Source organism: Rousettus aegyptiacus, unplaced genomic scaffold (assembly GCF_014176215.1).
Source record: "Rousettus aegyptiacus isolate mRouAeg1 unplaced genomic scaffold, mRouAeg1.p scaffold_m13_p_5, whole genome shotgun sequence".
Taxonomy (NCBI): Eukaryota; Metazoa; Chordata; class Mammalia; order Chiroptera; family Pteropodidae; genus Rousettus; species Rousettus aegyptiacus.
Window position 1 is genome coordinate 67,448,872 of NW_023416308.1, and position 18,341 is coordinate 67,467,212.

At 33.7% G+C, this 18,341-nt stretch overlaps 1 protein-coding gene across 9 annotated transcripts in view; it reads left to right on the forward strand.

The window, feature by feature from the left end:
• DLG2 (discs large MAGUK scaffold protein 2) overlaps positions 1 to 18,341 on the forward strand; it is a 1,668,408-nt gene that overhangs the window by 313,151 nt on the left and 1,336,916 nt on the right. For 2 of the 9 annotated variants that reach the window (XM_016160377.2, XM_036221815.1), the window contains exon 1: positions 1,883 to 2,525. The exons of the other annotated variants lie outside the window; for them this stretch is intronic. In XM_016160377.2, the coding sequence (XP_016015863.2) occupies positions 2,496 to 2,525 (30 nt within the window). In that variant the 5' untranslated portion in view covers positions 1,883 to 2,495. Of the gene's footprint in view, positions 1 to 1,882; positions 2,526 to 18,341 lie in introns of those variants that run through there. 9 annotated transcript variants of the gene reach the window in all.

The window sequence follows — 18,341 nt, forward strand, 5'->3', positions numbered from 1 at the left end:
ATGGTAACCTCTCAAGAAACATGTGACTTAGGGAGTATATAGGATATGCTAAATGAGTTGTCTTTCATTTTTTCAGGTCTTTATAGTTTACAAAGTGCTTTAATCTGTGATCAGCCAGGGTCAGAAGACTAATCAGGCTCTCTCTGCCAGTTAGCCCAGATGTTAGCTTTTTCCACTCTAGGATATAGGAATGTAGTTCCAAAGATATAGTTCTGCCAAGGATGCTTTACAAAATATCTATTTACTCTGCTCCCCTATTTACTTCCTCTCTCTTTCTAATCTCTGCTTGCCTCTTTTCTGATTATGACTAACAAAGCCCTTGATTTGCAATACCTTACTAGGTATCTGTCCTTGGGAAGTCATTTAAACTTTCAAGCGGGTGAGAATATCACAAGTGCTTTGTCAGCTATGTGATATAGGAACAGAAAGTCCACTTATTTTGAAGATGAATATGACAATCAGCATTAACTGCATATTAGATGCTTTGGTTGTATCCAGGAAGCATTCTGAGACATGGGAATGCTCAAAAACATGATGTTATTAATATTCGGAGAAAAGCTTAGAAGTATTTAATTAAATTATCATGAAGATATAATAAATAAGGAGGTGAATAGGCAAAGTGACTCTTCTTTGACCTTTACATATTACTCACCTATAAGACAGTTGCCTAGTTGCATGGACAAGATCATAGGTTTTATTTGTGTCACTTGACTTGAAAATTATCTGAAGCTTACTATATCGATAGGATAATAGCTCAGAGGCAATTATCTGTAACTTTTGAACCACTTTTCCCCTTTTCTTTGGACACATATTTTATTTGCTATAAACTTTTAAAATTCTTAAATCTTTAGAAACAGAGCTCCCATTATAGTAAATGATGGCATGGCACCCTCGTCTATTTAGAAATCAGGAGGATATTGAGGTTAGAACCTGGATAATTTATGAATGGTAGAAGAGTTTTATATGTTCATCCTTTAAAAAATTGTTTATTGTAGAAAATACTTTTTTTTATAAAATTTGAGAGGGGTTGGAGGATAGTTGAGGAATGGTTCTACCAGTGTCTTAGAGAGCTAACACAAGGTTTGGGGCCCTGGATATTTTTTCTTGATGTTATCAATGGTCCACTTGACTATGTTTTCTTCCTACTGCAAAGGATGCATTGATTTTCCCTTCATTAGTCAAGCTTTCCATCCTGTCATTCACTTTCCCTCTCTCCACCTCCTCTTCTCTCTGTGCCCTGTTTCTTTCTATCTGTTTTAGTCTGTCTCTGACTATGTGTCTAAGATGATGAAAAAAAAAAAGTATTATTATCCAGAGTGATACTTGTCAAGCTCCTCAAAGGCAGTGTATGTAGCAATGTCATTGGAAGAAGTGGGGCTGTTGAGGGAAGGAGGCAGATTAATCATTCTGCTGGTAAATTGCTGCAGAAGGGAACACAAAGCTCTGCCCACGTAATAAGTGCCTGCAGGCAGCCAGTGAGGAGGGAAAAGTTTGAAAAAGAACTCGTTTTGTGTCTCTCAGAATGTGGAACTTTTGTAAACACTTTGGAACCTCCTCCCACCCTAATTTCATAATATACTTTTTAGTCTAAATACTCAGGTCGTTTGTGTATTTGCATATGTCAGAGACCACACAAATAGGTACACAAATAAAAGAAGAAAGCTAATGTTTCCTAGGTTCAACCTCCAAATGCGCACTGTTTGTGTGTGTGTGTGTGTGTGTGTGTGTGTGTGTGTGTGTGTGTGTGTGTTTTAATTTTTAAATAGAAGTCCCCGGCTCGATAATCTTTATCCAGCTGTTAGTCATTTGTAAGAAGCTGCCCTTGTAATTGCGAGTGAGTTGAGATGTGATGTATGCAGCGCCGCATGCACCTTAGCTTTTCAGTCAAATCTTTCGAGTCATTTAGACTCCGGGGAATTATGCTCATAATAAATAGCTTTTTATTACCCAAAGCTGCTGTTCTGGCAGCTGAACGACAGCCCTTTGATCGATGGGCCGGGTAGTTTTTTGTGTTGTGCTTACTCAGAGTTGTTAGGAAAGACGAAGGCAGCAAAGGGGGGACTTTGGCAAAGGAGATCTTATGGGTATACTGAAGCAGCAGACCAGACTTCAGAAACAAGAACGAGAGCTGAAATGTGATTCTCTGGTGCTTGGTGTAGCACTCATCACCACGATAGAACTGTGTGAGGCACTCACAGGAGCCTTGTTCTTATCACGGAATCCGCTAAAAGACCATGCAGCCACGGAGCCCAGCAAGCCACCGGGAAGTTTTGCGGAGCTGATTTCTAGGGGATTTTCCGATGCCTAGGAGAATCCTGCTTGCTTTGAGCTGTGTGGAGGAGGGCTCGAGTTTCCCATGAGGGGCCCCCTTGGAAAAGCCGTCTGTGCTGAATCCAGGCTCTGCTTTCTGTGTGCTATTTACCAAAAGGCTTTTCTCACCTTTGCTGATTTGCTGGTGTGATTTCCATGCACTGAGTCCTGTGTAGGGATCCAGGATGGATTGCCTGTGCATTGTCACCACAAAGGTAGGATAGGAAACAGGGCTGTTGTGTGTAGCATTTTTCTATTATTATTCTGGTCCTGCAATTAAACTGCTGTGGTAGGTGCTGCCAGTACATGAGATAAAATAATTAGTATAATTTACCTTGCTGGGCGTTTTGTTCCCCAGGAGGGTCTGAGGGTCCTGTTTTTATTTGATTTCAACTTCTTAAAGTGATATTGTGTGTTTGTGCAAATGAAAGAATTTTCTTGTTTTTTATTTTTTATGGCAGGATTTGCTTTTGCATCTATTTATAGCTTAATATTAAAATATCTATAGTAGTAGTGTAGCTTACACATCATTTTAACATAATATATCAGAGTAGTCTTTCTGAGTGTGATAATTAGCTTTTCATTTAAAAACCATGTCTTCTATGCTTGAAGAAGCCAATCAGCTTTACTGTGGTTTGACATATTGTTTCTGATTGGAGAACTCTGATATTCTGCATTTTAGTAATTTTTTTTAAAGGAAAAAAAATCTTTAGGTCCTAATTTGAAACAAACACATTTATTGTTGAACTGAATTGTCTCCATTTTAGAAGCAAATGAGATATTTACATTATTAGAAACAAGTAAAAGTAGGAATGGAATAAAATCAATAGGCAATAATTTTATGGGTTTACATAAAATAGCTAAAAATTTCAAATACATTTTATTTTAACTTGTGTCAGTTCTAAATAATGTTTTTACATTTCATAAACATTTGTTATTTGAATAGAAATTACTATTATTTTTTAGAAAAAACTAATTAAAACACACATATTTATTTGCTCCCTTTTTATTTTGCATGTAAGCATACCATGAGTTTATATGATCTCACATTGATTGGCTACCCATTAAACATGACAAAATCAATTATTTCTTTCATGAGACTCACTAAGTGTAGATTTCCCACTACAATCTTCTTTCACTACCAAAGAAAAGATTAATTTTGAAGCCACGAATAAACTTCCCCATAGTATGATCTTAAGTATTTCTCATTTACAGATTATATTTCAGAAAATCTTAATGGATGTCTTCTCATAGGGCCTAGTGTCACGTGGAAGCTTCAGTTGATGTTAATGGATTTGAAGTCTAAAAACTCTAGTTGGGTGAGTTGACCAGGCTTCAAAGTTAGATTAGTACCTTATTTTACCTCTAAAAATTACCAAGCATCTTGTTCAATTTTTCCAGTTAAGTCAGTAAAAACTAAGTAAAACAAATTCTAAAAATAGCTAAGTGACAAATTGTATTTCCTTGTGTAATCTAGGAAAGGAAATAATCTGTTAAATATGTTTCACTGTTCCTGAGGTGTTACATTTGGTGTTACTTTTCTTGAGAGAATACTGCCAAATCTGACCTACATGGACTTCATAATTAATTATTTCAGTCATGATGATTGCAGACTTATGAAACATAATTAGTACTTTAAAAAATAAGTTGTAGAAAGTTATTATTTAGAACTCTGAACTGGAAATCTGTTGCATTGAACAAGTTAAATTAACATTGAAATCTAAGTTTCCTCAATTTAGAAAACATGATCTAATTTAAAAACATGTCATATATTTTATGCCCACTTACCAAAATATTAATGGTCACAGATACAAAAGTAAGAAATGATATTATTATTCTTTAATTGCTATATCAGAGATGAATATTATTATTGAGGTATTTCGATTTATCATATAAATTATACAATTCAACAGGACAAACAACCATGTAAGAATTAATGAATTTTATGAGTTAATGATGTTCTTGAATGTTCCTAGGGTGGCATATATATCAGCTTTATAGGGCAAACATATTTACTACAAAGTTATATTGTTTACATGGGAAATAAGGCATGATTAATTTAAAAACTGCATATAGGTAAGGAGACTTTCTAGAGAACTTCAGAATATAAATCTTGTCCACCTCACCCACCACCATTGATATTCTTTTCTTCCCAAGTGGCCATGCACTTGGGATGCCCTTGCTTGACTTTCCTGGGACTCAGACAGGAAACTTGCCAACAACTTAGAAATTTTAATTCTATCTCAGTTTAACCCCTATTTCTTTCTCCTCTAGCAGAATTCATCTTCTAGCAGCTCTGGCGAGACCCTTTCTTTGTCTTGTTTTATGTGAGGCTGGAGCTACCTACCCTGATTTGCCCTAGGCTTCACCTCATCCACAGCACATATCAGTATCACAGCTGACCACTAACCCTGCCAAAGTTTTCAGTGGCAAGGAAACATAAATACTTTCACTGGTTCCTTTCTTTCTGTTTTGACATGAAAGACATTTATTGTCCCCTTGGATCCTCCTATGACTTCCTGTGCTCACTTGATTCTCCCACACCCTTCGAGTACACACACTGTAGAAGTAAATTACTCTTTATGTCTTTGCTCCGTATTCTTAAAAATGAATGTTAGAAGATTAATGATAAGAGAGATTATAACAAATTGAGACAAAACTCTGCATAATGGCAATATAAAAGGGTCTATCAGACATACTGGAGAAGTGCTTTTATTTTTCGTTTTTCTGCATATAAAAGGAAGAAAATGATTAGGGCACATTTCATAATAATCTAAAGTCTCTGGTAAAATAATCCTACCCTAGGTCTCACTTATAATAGTCAAATTACTTAAGGTCTTAAGGACTTCAGTCTGGTCTGACTGATCTGCAGAACCTTCAGATTTGGAGAAAGATTTTGGGGCCAGAAAGTCATCAGAGCAGCCAAAAGCACAGAGTTTCTGCCACATGGGTTCCAAGTCTTTTCAGATGTTCAGACAATTTACTTTCATAAGAAGATTAAGTCATCTATTTTATTTCTAGCTTTAATTTTGCAACTCTTTTGTCATAGATGTCACTACTGAGAAAGAGAAGTAACCTGACTTCATGTGAAGAGCACGCCTTGATTTCAGTTGTTCTGACACTTAGCTTTAGGAATTAGATGAACTGTTTAACCTCTCTGAACCTTGATTTCCTTATTTGTGAAAAGGATATAATACTACCTATATGTAAGGGACGTTGTGCTAAAGAATAGAAAGTACCTAGCACAATTTCTGGCATATGGAAAGAATTCAGCATAGAATCATTTATTGAGCAACTCACAATTTATATCTTTATCCCTCTGATTATGGTCACTGAGGAAAATGAGGTCATCTCAGTAATACTGAGTAGACACTATTTAGTAATGTAACATTTTAGAGTGGACATCTCTTAAATATGTTTTAAATAATTGAAAGATAATCCAATACTTTTTATAACTAAAATACAAGGCAAATAATGTTAGACTATATTAAGGCAGAGACATGCTGTAAGTTGACTGGCAATGGAACAACATTTCTGGATAACTGGCAGAATATTCTGGGCTAAATTTGATAAAATGCGAGCATTCAGTAGAATTTTTCTTTTGCTGTGTAGGACTTTCTAAGTATCATATGTAATAGCATATGGGATTTGATACAAGAGCTGAAGAAATGTGGAACTGTGAAAAATCAAAGTAAATCTGCGCTTTGTGAATTTGGGCACCAAGAGGCATCTGGACATCAGTGCCCTTTTCTGTAAGATTTTATTGTGTCTCTGAAGTTCTTCCTCTTCTATCTATAACATAATACTATTATATAATATCTCTGCAAATAAAATTATTCATGTATATTAACTATCTTAAAAAGTAGTATTGGGTGAATCAAACACAGGTGTCATTTCCCAGACCTAGGGACATTAAAAAAATTTTTTTATAGTGACCTACAAAGATAATTGCAATATGTTGTATTAAGTTAATGCCGTAATTTTTAAATAAAGCATGATGGTACTGTTAGTTTTTAATATGATTAATAGGTTAACATGCATAATAAAATTCAAATAACAGAATGAAAAGTGGATCAGGCATCATAAAAGCAGCTTTTAATGATGTTGTTAATACTACATCTTTTCTATAAATATAACTCTTTGCCTCCATCAGTCCACCACCTTTTACAAGAATTAAAATCTCTTAGAATTTCTAAAAGGAAACAAAAGTTGCTGGGTGTTTAAAAGATATTTTTATAAAGGCTAATAAATACTGTATTATTTCTTATGACTTTAATAGGAAAAAAGTGACATGTCTTACTCTTAGAAATGAACTCATCATAGAAATATTTGCAACTGTAGTTTGGGGGGAGAGGTAGGCTAAAATAATTTTTATTTCCTACCAGAGCTTTATGTAGGAAAATGAAATCACCAAGGCAACTAATAGTTTACTGAGGTGCCCTGTCTTTATAGACAAAGCTGTTTATTCATGTAGGTGTATAGTTGCATCTGCTCTCATGGTAGAAGCAGCAATCTATTCATTCATTTTATTCATCTAACAAGTATTTATTGAATGCCTAATATGTGCCTGACATATTGGAAGTCGTGGGAATACAATGAACAATCTGTTCTCGTGGAACTTTCTGTCTAATGGGGAAAACAACCAATTATAGAAATAACAGTGAGGTGTGATAAGGGGGTGGTACTACGGAAATAAGCACAGGGCTACCTGAAGATAGGTGGACTTGGTTGCAGCATAGTCAGGGGTTTAATATCAGGGAAAATTTTTCATAGGAAGTGACGATTAAGCTCATATGCAGAATGGAGGGCACAGTGGGGATGGGAAAAGTGTTTTAGGCAAAGTCCCAAGTATGATAGAGAGACAGACTGACCGACAGACAGAGAGATTGAAAAGAGAAAAAAAGAGAGAATGGCATGTTTAAGGAAAGGAAGGTCAGTGTGGCTGGGATGTAAGGTGTCCAAGGTAAGTAGCAAGATATAAAGCATACAGAGATAGGTAGGGGCCCAGTAACAAATACCAAGAAGTTGAGATATTCCTTCATTATTAACACTGGTTCCAAAACCCATCACTGGTCCCTGACTTCTCACCCATGTCATTTGTCTGATTTGAGCTCTCTCCTATTTTCCGCCACATCCTCCTTTGTACATTGTTAATACCTGTTCAGTAAGAGTAGAGGTTTTACCTTCTCTAGCTCAACTGTAATTTTCTCTTCCATAAAATGGTTCTTATCTCACAGAGTTGTTTTGAGGATACTGCAATATTAGAAAAATAAAGTACTTTGTATATTACCTTGTAGTGGGTAGACATACTGTTTACTGTTAAGGGCAATGGTCTCCCTTTCTTACTATCTTTCCTTGGTGTTTTTCTCATATCTAATCTACTGGTGACATTGGTTTTGGTACCTGTCATCTCAATCAAGTATCTGCAAGGTGGCAGGTTCACCGAACAAGGATTGGGGCAGGGGACTTAATTGACCAGAGAAAATCTACTGAATGCAGAGAGGTAGAAATACAGCTAATAATAGGAAAACATGTAATATATTCTGGCCTTTTTACATAGAAAAGTAGGGGAAAGAGCCACTGTGAATAGATTCCATGACTCTATTAGTAGCCTAGAATTAACCATTTTAATAGCATAAAACACTTTAGCATATTAATTCCATTAGTATAATAGCTGAGATTTTTTTTTATGAAGTATTCCATATGGCTGCCAGAATGATCGATCTAATACACTGTTCAGTGGAAACCCTGAAATAGCACCTTATTGAACTCAAGATGAGTGCTTGGCCAGATTTTAACTTAGTATACAATTTTCCCCTGACCTAAAACCTGAATACGTCTGTCTTATCTTCCATTACTCTATCTTGTATTTTATACTCCGAGAATCTTAAAAATGCATGGAACAGGCCATTTCTTATGTCTATGCTACCTTCCCTGTTCTCATTAAACTAATTGGACACCCTCATATTATCCCATATTTCTACCTATAACAATTCATAATTATACACTGATTCATGTGATTATTTTCTCATTGTCTCTCTCTTGACTAGGCAGAAACTCCATGAGGAAAGAGACCATGTCATTTTTTTTTTCTTTCATTTTTGTATATGTAATCTCTGGGACATTTTCTAGCACATTGAAGGAACTCGATGAATTTAATTAATTTGTTCATTTTTTAGACCAACATGGTGAAGTAAGGTCCACATATTAAAGATGAGGTCTATTTATACAACTAAGAATATAGTGGGGAGTCGAACCTGGGTCTTTGTGACTGTGATATCTGTGCTCCTGTCCACTAATCACTGTCTCCTGGTTGAACCACTTCAAGGTTATTTAGTTAAAACATAGTCTTGATACTGAATTTTGGATTTTATTCCTTCTTAACCTAAACTTCTAATTAAATAAAAATAATGCACCCACATAATAGTTTAGAATTACTCAGAATTAGTGTGATTTGTAGATTTTTTGACACATATCATAGACTATAAAAGTAAACTTTTACAAATATAAAATTTTGTTATATGAATCATACCAGTCATCTGTTAATACATCTGTAGTAAATAGTCTTTCCTGCCAAACCTGATTACCAGGGTTTTATTCACAACATTAGCCCTTTTTGACACTATGAGTAAAAGCCACATGTGCTGTAAAGAGCTGTGAGTTTGAGAGGATTGGCCTTTCTAAGACCTTTAGCTAAATCTTATTTTATGAGACAAATGTGGATTTGCAAAAGAAACAAGTACAAATCAAATTTTGCAAATCAAATAATATTTAAACACATTTACTGTACTAAAATATAAATAAATCACCTAACTCTCTTTATAAAGTACAAAAGAATTTATCACTTTCCTTTGTTATTTACTCATTCTTTCATCTGAATGTTTGCAGATAAGATTTTTTTTTTAAAGCAGATTAGCCATGATTACCGCTGCCTGAGAGACCTGTCTCATTGCATGTATATATGTTTCACCAAAGGCAATTTGGGAATGTGTGTTGGACCAAGGTTCAGAAAATAAAGTTACAGATTTAGGTTTGCCGTTTATTGTATTTGTAATCTTAGTCAATTCAGTTTACCCTCCCCAAGCCTTATTTTCTCAAATCTGAAATGGCGATAATAATAATGCCTTATCAGTACTTCCTTTTCAAGATTATTGTACAGAATCAAATGAGTTTATGTATTTGAAAAGTATAAACTACTGTATACATGGAAAGAATGACTAATTATTGAAAGGAGGAAATCGTAGAGTAAAGCTGGGATCTTTTATTACCATTAGCATTACCATATGGTCAAAAAAAATGAGAGCTGTATTCATATACGTGTTAAAGCTAATTTCATGCTAATTACAGTGTTCCAGGAAAATTGGCCTGACATGTCTGAGGTCCCTCAGAGACTCAGGTATTAAACAGTTGGACAGCAGTTGGCATCCATCACTGAATTTGGCTCAGAGTGGCAGCATAGCATAGTTTTTGAAAGCACAGCGTTTAGAGTCAAACAGATTCTTGTGGGAGTCCTAACTCTGCCAGTTATTAGTTTTGTTGTCTGGGCCAAATTAATCAACCTAAATCTCAGTTTTATTATTTATAAAATGAAATAACAATAAGCACTTCAAAGGGTAGTTATGAGAATTAAATGCAATATTTATTCACTCCACAAATATTTGCTGAGTCCATACTGTATTGTATGCCGTAGAGATACAACAGCGAATAAATGGGACAAAGTCCCTACCGAGGTTGAACCTACATTATAGAGTGAGGAAACTGGCCATTAATAGGCAGACAAAAATAAATATAACTTCAGATAACAATAGATGCTATCATTAAAAATGCAGATAAAAGGAATACAGAGAAATGGATGATTCTAAAGAGAAACGGGCTACTTTAGGTAGGATGGATGGAGATGCCCCCTCTGAAAAGTTCTTGGAACTTGAAAGGACCAGTTAGGTTCAGGTCTTGAGGAAAAATAATCCAGACAAAGGAAAAAGCTAGTAGAAATGTGCATTTGGCTTAGTATAGTGGCTGTACATAACATACAGTCACTAAATAGCTTTGGATGTTTCTATTCCTTCTCATTTACCTCTTTTTTTCCCTCTTTTTAGAGGATTCTGACATTTAAGGATAAGTTTCATAGTAGCACCATTGATTCAATTAGCCAGTTACCACTACAGTAGCAAATTTCTATTGTGTAGTCATAGTGATGGGGGTTTTCTCTGGCTTTAGTAAATGTTTCCCAGGTTCACAGATATTTATCGGTAAAAGAAAGAGACCAAATATTTCAAGCTTTTCTTTCAGTGTGCGTTCAAAATTAGTACCTGATCTGAAATCCTATAAAAATAACCCTCCCCGCAAATACCTAATATTTCTCCCAACACAAATACATTTTTTTTGTATTGAAGTACTTAAGCCCTTGAAATAACCTTTCAGGGAACAATAGGTTTCATGAAAAATTTGTTTGACAATAAATTAATAAATTCTTAGAAAATAGAAATCTTTTTACCAATGAAGTAAACTTAAGTAAAAAGTTCCAGGAAACTGTCTATTCTTGGAGTCCTTTAAGTACAAGCCATTCTCCTGCTCAGTTCTGTGTTCATTGGATACTATGCTACCATCTCAGTTGGTACAGTAGATAAGTGAGACTTCTATCCTACTATCAATGCCACACCCCATTTGTTATGGTTAGAAAAGCAGGAGTTGGTCTTGATTCTTTTTTTCCCCCTAAATCCCAATCTGTCACAGTTCTTATTCATTCTTCTTACCTTTCCCACTCTCCCAACCCTATATATTTTCTATGCTGCTAACTAGGATGAGATCTTCCTTTAAAAATATACATACACTTATATGTATGTATATGTGTGTGTATATATAGGCATACACACACGCATGTGTGTATATGTGTATAATTTGTATACATGTTGCAAATCTGGTTAAACCTTTCAGGGGTTCTCTGTCCCCTACAACCCCATTTTTCAAAGTGTGGTCTGTCAACCAGTTGCAATGGCATCCCTTCAGAGCTTGTTAGAAATGCAGAATCTCGAGCCCCATGCTAGAACCACTGAGGCAACCTGATTTTAGCAAGATCCCTAGCTGTATCCTTAGTTGATTTTGCATATTACGATTTGAAAAGCACTGGCCTGAGGAATGAAACTTGCGTGATTTAACCTCCCGTACATGGCCTCTACGTCCTGGTCCTTGTCTAACTTTCCCATCTCAGGCGCTGCCACCCTTCATGCCTTAGCTTGAACTATACTAGGTTATATTTAGTTCCTCAAATAATCTGAATTTTATTCTCCCATTTCTATGTAACTTTTTTTTTTTTAATGTCTAGAATGTCTGTTAAGTCTTTAGCCTGACACTTATCTAATAAGCTCCTTATTAACCTTTAAGACCCAGCTCAAATGCAGATTCCTCTGTAAATACATTCCTACTGGACTGAGCCAGCCATTCTCCATGTCCTTAGTACAATGTCTAGTTGTCAAATTTGTTTTTACATATGACTATATGCTGCTAGAATGAGAACTTCTTGAAGACAAGGAAGTTCATAGTCATATTTATAGCTAACCACCTAGTACAGCATACCATAAGCATTGATTGATTCTTTCACTTAACAGATATTTGATAGATACTACATTGTTGAATAAGTAAGTGAATAAATGAAATACTTCCTTCCTGCAACTTATACACAAATACACACTCACATGTGTGTGTGTAACATGTACTTCACTATAAATATTTGTAAATATTTCTGTACTCTGGTGATAGACTATTTGGTTGACAGACAGGCAATTGGAAAACACATATGAATAGTTGTTGGGCCTGAAATGACACTTGAAATATCATTTTAGTGTAAGAGAAATGGACTAAAAAAAGATGAATTCCTTACACACACCAAGATAAATGGCAACTGGTTCACATCTCTGATAAACCAACTTATAAAGATTATCTAAACTTTTAAAATTTGGGTATAAAAATACTTATAAGTCAATAGAACATTTTATTAAACAAAAATTAAAGCTATCAGGTGAGGTTTTCATTTTGATAAAAGAATACCAACTCATATTCCTTTAACCCCTCAGAGATTTTACATAGTATGATAATTTTGTTTTGGGGAAAATCATTTGAATTTATAATATGTATATATTTATAAGTATGTTATAAAAGCACAATAATGTTTTATTATGTAGTATGTTTTTACTGTAAAAATATAATTTGCCTGAAAGCTAGCTATACAATAGAAAATTTAAAAATGACTTTATTGTCCTATATAAAAGAATTGAAGAAATAACAGAGTTTTTTCTTTTTCTTTTTTTTCCCCAAAGCAAGATACATTATGTTGCACTCTACTTTCAGGACACAAACTTGTCTAGGAAGGGAATATTGAGTTCACAGCAGTTCTGAAATTTTTTTTCACATTGCTTTGCATTTTAGAGAACAAAGTGTATCAGTACCATTTAATGATTTTACCTCAAGTAACCTCCAAAAGGAACTTAAAAAAGCTATAACAATGATTATTACTTAGAATTTGTTCAACTAACCCAAGATGACACCAGTATTTTGCAAAAAGGGCCCTGAATAGGTGTTATCTTATTCTATAGTTGAGATATAATATTTTTAGGTACTTTCACATATTTTCTTAAAATTATTCTAGAACCATAGATAGATATGCCTCAGTGTAATCAATGTACCATGTTCCCAAGTAGCAATGTAGTCAACAATAGAGATTATCCCTGAAGACGACTTACATTAAAAAAAAGAACATCCAAAAGTTGCAATTTAACACATGAATCTTACCATTTATTATCCACACTAGCAGGAATTTTGGTTGTTACATGAAACACAATTCAAGAAATGTTAATTTAAAAAAAAATTACCTCTCCTATATTTCATGTTTTTACAAAGAGCTATATAATTTATCATGCTATATTTATGATATCCCATAATAAAGTACTCATTTTAAAGTATTTTTTTAAAAATTTATGAAAATATAGCTAACATACACTATTGTATTAATTTCAGGTGTACACCACAGTTATTCAACATTTATATATCTAAAGAAATGATCATCATAATAAATCCAGTGAACACCTGACACCGTAAAACACTATCACAGTATTATTGACTATGTTTCCCATGATGTACATTTCATCCTCACAACATATGTTTTATATCTGAAAGTTTGAATCTCTTTTTCCTCTTCACCTTTTTCATTTTTTTTAATTTTTAAATTTTAATTGACATCCAATATTATTTTACATTAGTCTCAGGTGTACAGTATAGTGGTTAGACATTTATATAATTTACGGAATGATCCCCCACAATTAGTCTAGTACACACCTGGCACTGTATGTGGTCATTACCATATTATTAACTATAACATGCTTTGCTTTACATCTTCATGGCTATTTCATAACTACCAGTTTGTACTTCTTAATCCTTTCACCTTTTTCACCCTGCCTCCCAAACCCCTCCCATACGGCAACCATCAGCTTGTTCCCTGCATCTATGAATCTTTGTTTATTTTGTTTGTTTATTTTGTTCTTTAGATTCCGCATATAAGTGAAATAATACAGTATTTGTCTTTATTTGTCTGACTTATTTCACTTAGCATAATACCTTCCAGGTCCATCCATATTTCATTCTATTTATGGCTGAGTAATGTTCCATGCTATATATGTACCACTTCTTCTTTATCTAATTTTCTATTGATGGACAATTAGATTGCTTCCATATCTTGGCTATTGTAAATAACTCTGCGGTCAACATAGGGGTGCATATATCTTTTTGAATTAATGTTTTAGATTTTTTGAATGGATACCTAGAATGAATTGTCGGGTCATGTGGTAGTTTTATTATTAATTTTTTTGGAACTCTCCATACTGTTTTCCACAGTGACTGCACCAATTTACAATCCTACCAACAGTGCACACCAACACTTGTTTGTTGACTTATTGATAATGAATACTCTGACAGACATGAGGTAGTATCTCATTGTGGTTTTAATTTGCATTTTTCTGATGATTAGTGACTGAGTATCTTTTCATAAGTCTGTTGGCTTCTGTATGTCCTCTTTGGAGAAATGTCTGTTCAGGTCCTTTGACCAGTTTTTAATTTGATTGTTAGTTTTTTTGGTGTTAAGTTGCATAAGCTCTTTTAAATTTTGAGTATTAACTCCCTATTGGATGGATCATTGGCGAATATCTTCTCCCTTTCGGTAGGTTGTCTTTTCGTTTTGTTGATGGTTTCCTTTGTCATTTAAAACCCTTTTAGTTTGATGTAGTTTCATTCATTTATTTTTTTCTTTTGTTTCCCTTGCCTGAGTTGAGATATCAGAAAAAAATATTACTAAGAGCAATGTCAGAGAGTTTACTGCCTATGTTTTCTTCTAGGAATTTTATGATTTTGGTTCTTATATTTAAGTGTCTAATCTATTTTGAGTTTATTCTTGAATATGATGTGAGAAGATGGTCTAGTTTCATTTTTTTTTTTTTGCATGTATCTGTCCAGTTTTCCCAATACCATTTATTGAATAGATTGTCTTTACTTCATTGTATATTTTTTCCTCCTCTGTTATAGATTAAATAACCATGTAGGCATGGGGTTATTTCTGGGCTCTTCTGTTTTATTCATCTATTTGTCTGTTTTTAAACCAGTACAATGATGTTTTGATTACTACAGCTTTGTAGTACAGTTTGATACCTCCAACTTTATTCTTTCTCAAGATTGCTGTGGCTATTTGGGATCTTATGGAGTCATATTAATTTTTGGATTATTCGAGCTCTATGAACAATGCCGTTTTCACAGAATTTTGGTATTTCGATAGAGATTGCATCAAATCTACAGATTGCTTTGGAAAATATGGACATTTTAATGATGTCAGTTCTTTCTATCCATAAGTATGGCATATGCTTCAATTTATTTATATCTTCTTTAATTTATTTCTTCACTGTCATATATTTCTTTTGCCTCTTCTGTTAAGTTTATACCTAGGTATTTTTTTTTTTTTTGATGCAAACATAAATGAGATTCATCATTTAGAAATTTCTTAATTTCTCTTTCTGATATTTTGTTACTGGTGAATAGAAATGCAATGGATTTCCAAATATTAATTTTGTATCCTGCTACTTTGCTGAATTCATTTATCAGTTCTAATTATTTTCTGGGGAAAAAAAGTCTTTTCTATTTAGTATTCTGTCATCTGCAAATGATAGTTTTACTTCTTCATGTCCAATTTAGATGACTTTTATTTCTTTTTCTGATCTGATTGCTATGTCTACAACTTCCAATGCTATGTGAATAGATATGGTGAAAGTGGACATCCTTGTTTTGTTCCTGTTCATAAGGAAAATGCTTTTAGCTTTTTGCTATAGAGTATGATGTTAGTGGTAGATTTGTCAAATATGGCCTTTTTTTATATTAAAGTATTTTCCCTCTATTCTTACCTTGCTGAGAGTTTTTATCATAAATAGATGCTGAATTTTGTCAGATGCTTTTTCTGCATCTGTTGATATGATCATATGATTTTTATCCTTCATTTTGTTTCTATGGTATATCATGTTGATTTGCAGGTATTAAATCATCCCAGGGATAAATCCCACTTAATCATGGTGTATGATCTTTTTAATATCTTGCCAAATTTGGTTTGCTAACATTTTGTTGAAGATTTTTGCATCTATATTCATTAAAGATATTGGCCTATAATTTTTCTGTAATGTTTTAGTCTGGTTTTGGAATCAGGGTAATGGTGATCTTGTAAAATAAAGTTAGGAGCCTTCCATTCTCTTGAAATTTTTGGAATAGTTTGAGAAGGATAAGTGTTAATTCTTCTTTAAAGGGGTGGTAAAATTAATCTGTGAAGCCCTCCGGTCTGAGACTTTTGTTTGTGGAAAGTTTTTTCATTACTGATTCAATTTCATTAGTAGTAATTGGTCTGTCCAGATTTTATGTTTCTTCTTGGAAGATTGTATATTTCTAGAAAGTTATCCATTTTTTTTTTTGATTGGCAAATTCAATGGCATGTAATTGTTTGTAGTGTTTTTCTTTTAATCCTTTGTATTTCTGTGGTGTCAGTTGTTACTTCTCTTTCATTTCTGATTTTATTTATTTGTGTTCTCTCTCTTTTTTTATTTGATAAGTCTGGTTAAAGATTTATCAATTTTGTTTCTCTTTTTAGAAAACCAGCTCTTGGTTTCATTGATCTTTTGTGTTGTTTTTCTACATTGTATTTTGTTTATTTTGTACTGATTTTTATTATTTTTTTTCTCTACTAACTTTGGGCTTTGTTGTTCTTTTTCTAGTTCTATTGGGTATAAGTTTAGATCATTCATCTGAGGTTTTTCTTGTTTCTTGAGGTAGGTCTATATAGCAATGAATTTCCTTCTTAGGACTGCTTTTGCTGTGTCTCATAGATTTTGGTTCATTGTGTTTTTGTTTTCTTTGGTCTTAAGGTATTTTTTTTTTATTTTTTCCCCTTGATTTCATTATTAACCCATTCATCATTTTAGTAGTATGTTATTTAGCCTTCCTCTGTTTGTGTTTTCCAGTTTTTTTTTCTTATAATTGATTTCTTGTTTTGTACCATGTAGTCAAAAAGGATTCTTTGTATGATCTAATCTTCTTAAGTTTATTGAAACTTGTTTCATGGTCTAACATGTGGTCTATCTTGGAAAATGTTCCATGTATACTTGAAAAGAATATTCATTCTGTTGCTTTGGGGTGATATGCTTAAAAATATAAATTAATTCCATTTAATCTAATATGACATTTAAGTCCTCTGTTTCTTTGTTATTTTTGTTCTGGAGGATCTATTAATGGAGTATTATTAATGGGGTGTTGAAGTCCTCATTGATGACTGTATTGCTGTCAGTCTCTTCCTTTATGTCAGTTAATATTTGTTTAATGAGCTACGTAAAGATATATCATAATTAAAATGCCAAAGGTCAAAGACAAAAAGAGAATCTTAAAATCAGCAAGAGAAAGGAAACTGGTTACTTACAAGGGTACCCCCCATAAGAATGTCTGCTGACTTTTCACTGGAAACTTTGCAGGCCAGAAGGGAATGGCAAGAAATATTCAGAGTTATGAAAAACTGGTTTGCTGGTGATGAACTCCTTTAGTTTTTCCTTGTCTGGGAAGTTTTTTTTATCTCTCCTTCAATGTTAAATGATTGTCTTGCTTGAGGAAGTAATAAAGCTTGATTAGTTCCTTGCCTTTCATGACTTTGAATCTTTTCTGCCAATCTCTGTTGAGAAATCAGACAGTCTTATGGGTGCTTCCTTGGAACTAAGTAACTTGTTTTTTCTTGTTGCTTATATGATTCTCTCTTTGTCTTTAACTTTTTGTATTTTAATTGTGACATGTCTTAGTGTGAGTCTCTTTGGGTTCATTTCATATGGAACCCTGTGCTTTCTGGTTTTGTGTGTCCATTTCCTTCACTAATTTAGGGGAGTTTTCCTTTGATATTTCTTCAAATAGGTTCTCAATCCCAATTCTCTTTCTGGTGTCCCTATGATGCAAATGTTGTTAAACTCAATGGTGCCCTAGAGGTCCCTTAAACTATCTTCATTTTTTCAGTTGTTTTTCTTTTTGCCGTTCTGATTGGGTGTTTTCTGATACCTTGTTTTCAAAGTCACTGATTCAATCCTCTACTTCATCTAATCTGCTGTTGATTCTTTCTAGTGTATTCTTCATATCAGTTATTGTAGTCTTCATTTCTGACTGGTTCTTTTTTTTATGATTTGTATGTCATTTTTAATTCTTGCTATCTCTTTTTAAAGTTTTCACTAAGTTCCTTAAACAACCTTATAACCATTGGTTTGAATTCTGTATCCGATAGATTGCTTAACTCCATTTTGTAAAAAATTTTTTCTGGAGTTTTCTCCTGTTCTTTCATTTGGGACATATTTTTTTTGTTTGTTTCCTTATTTTGGCTGCCTTTTTGTATTTGTTTCTATGTATTAGGTAGATCTACTGCATCTCCAAATCTTGGCAAGATGGCCTCATGTAGTAGGTGTCCTGTGGGGCCCAGTGGTACAATCTCC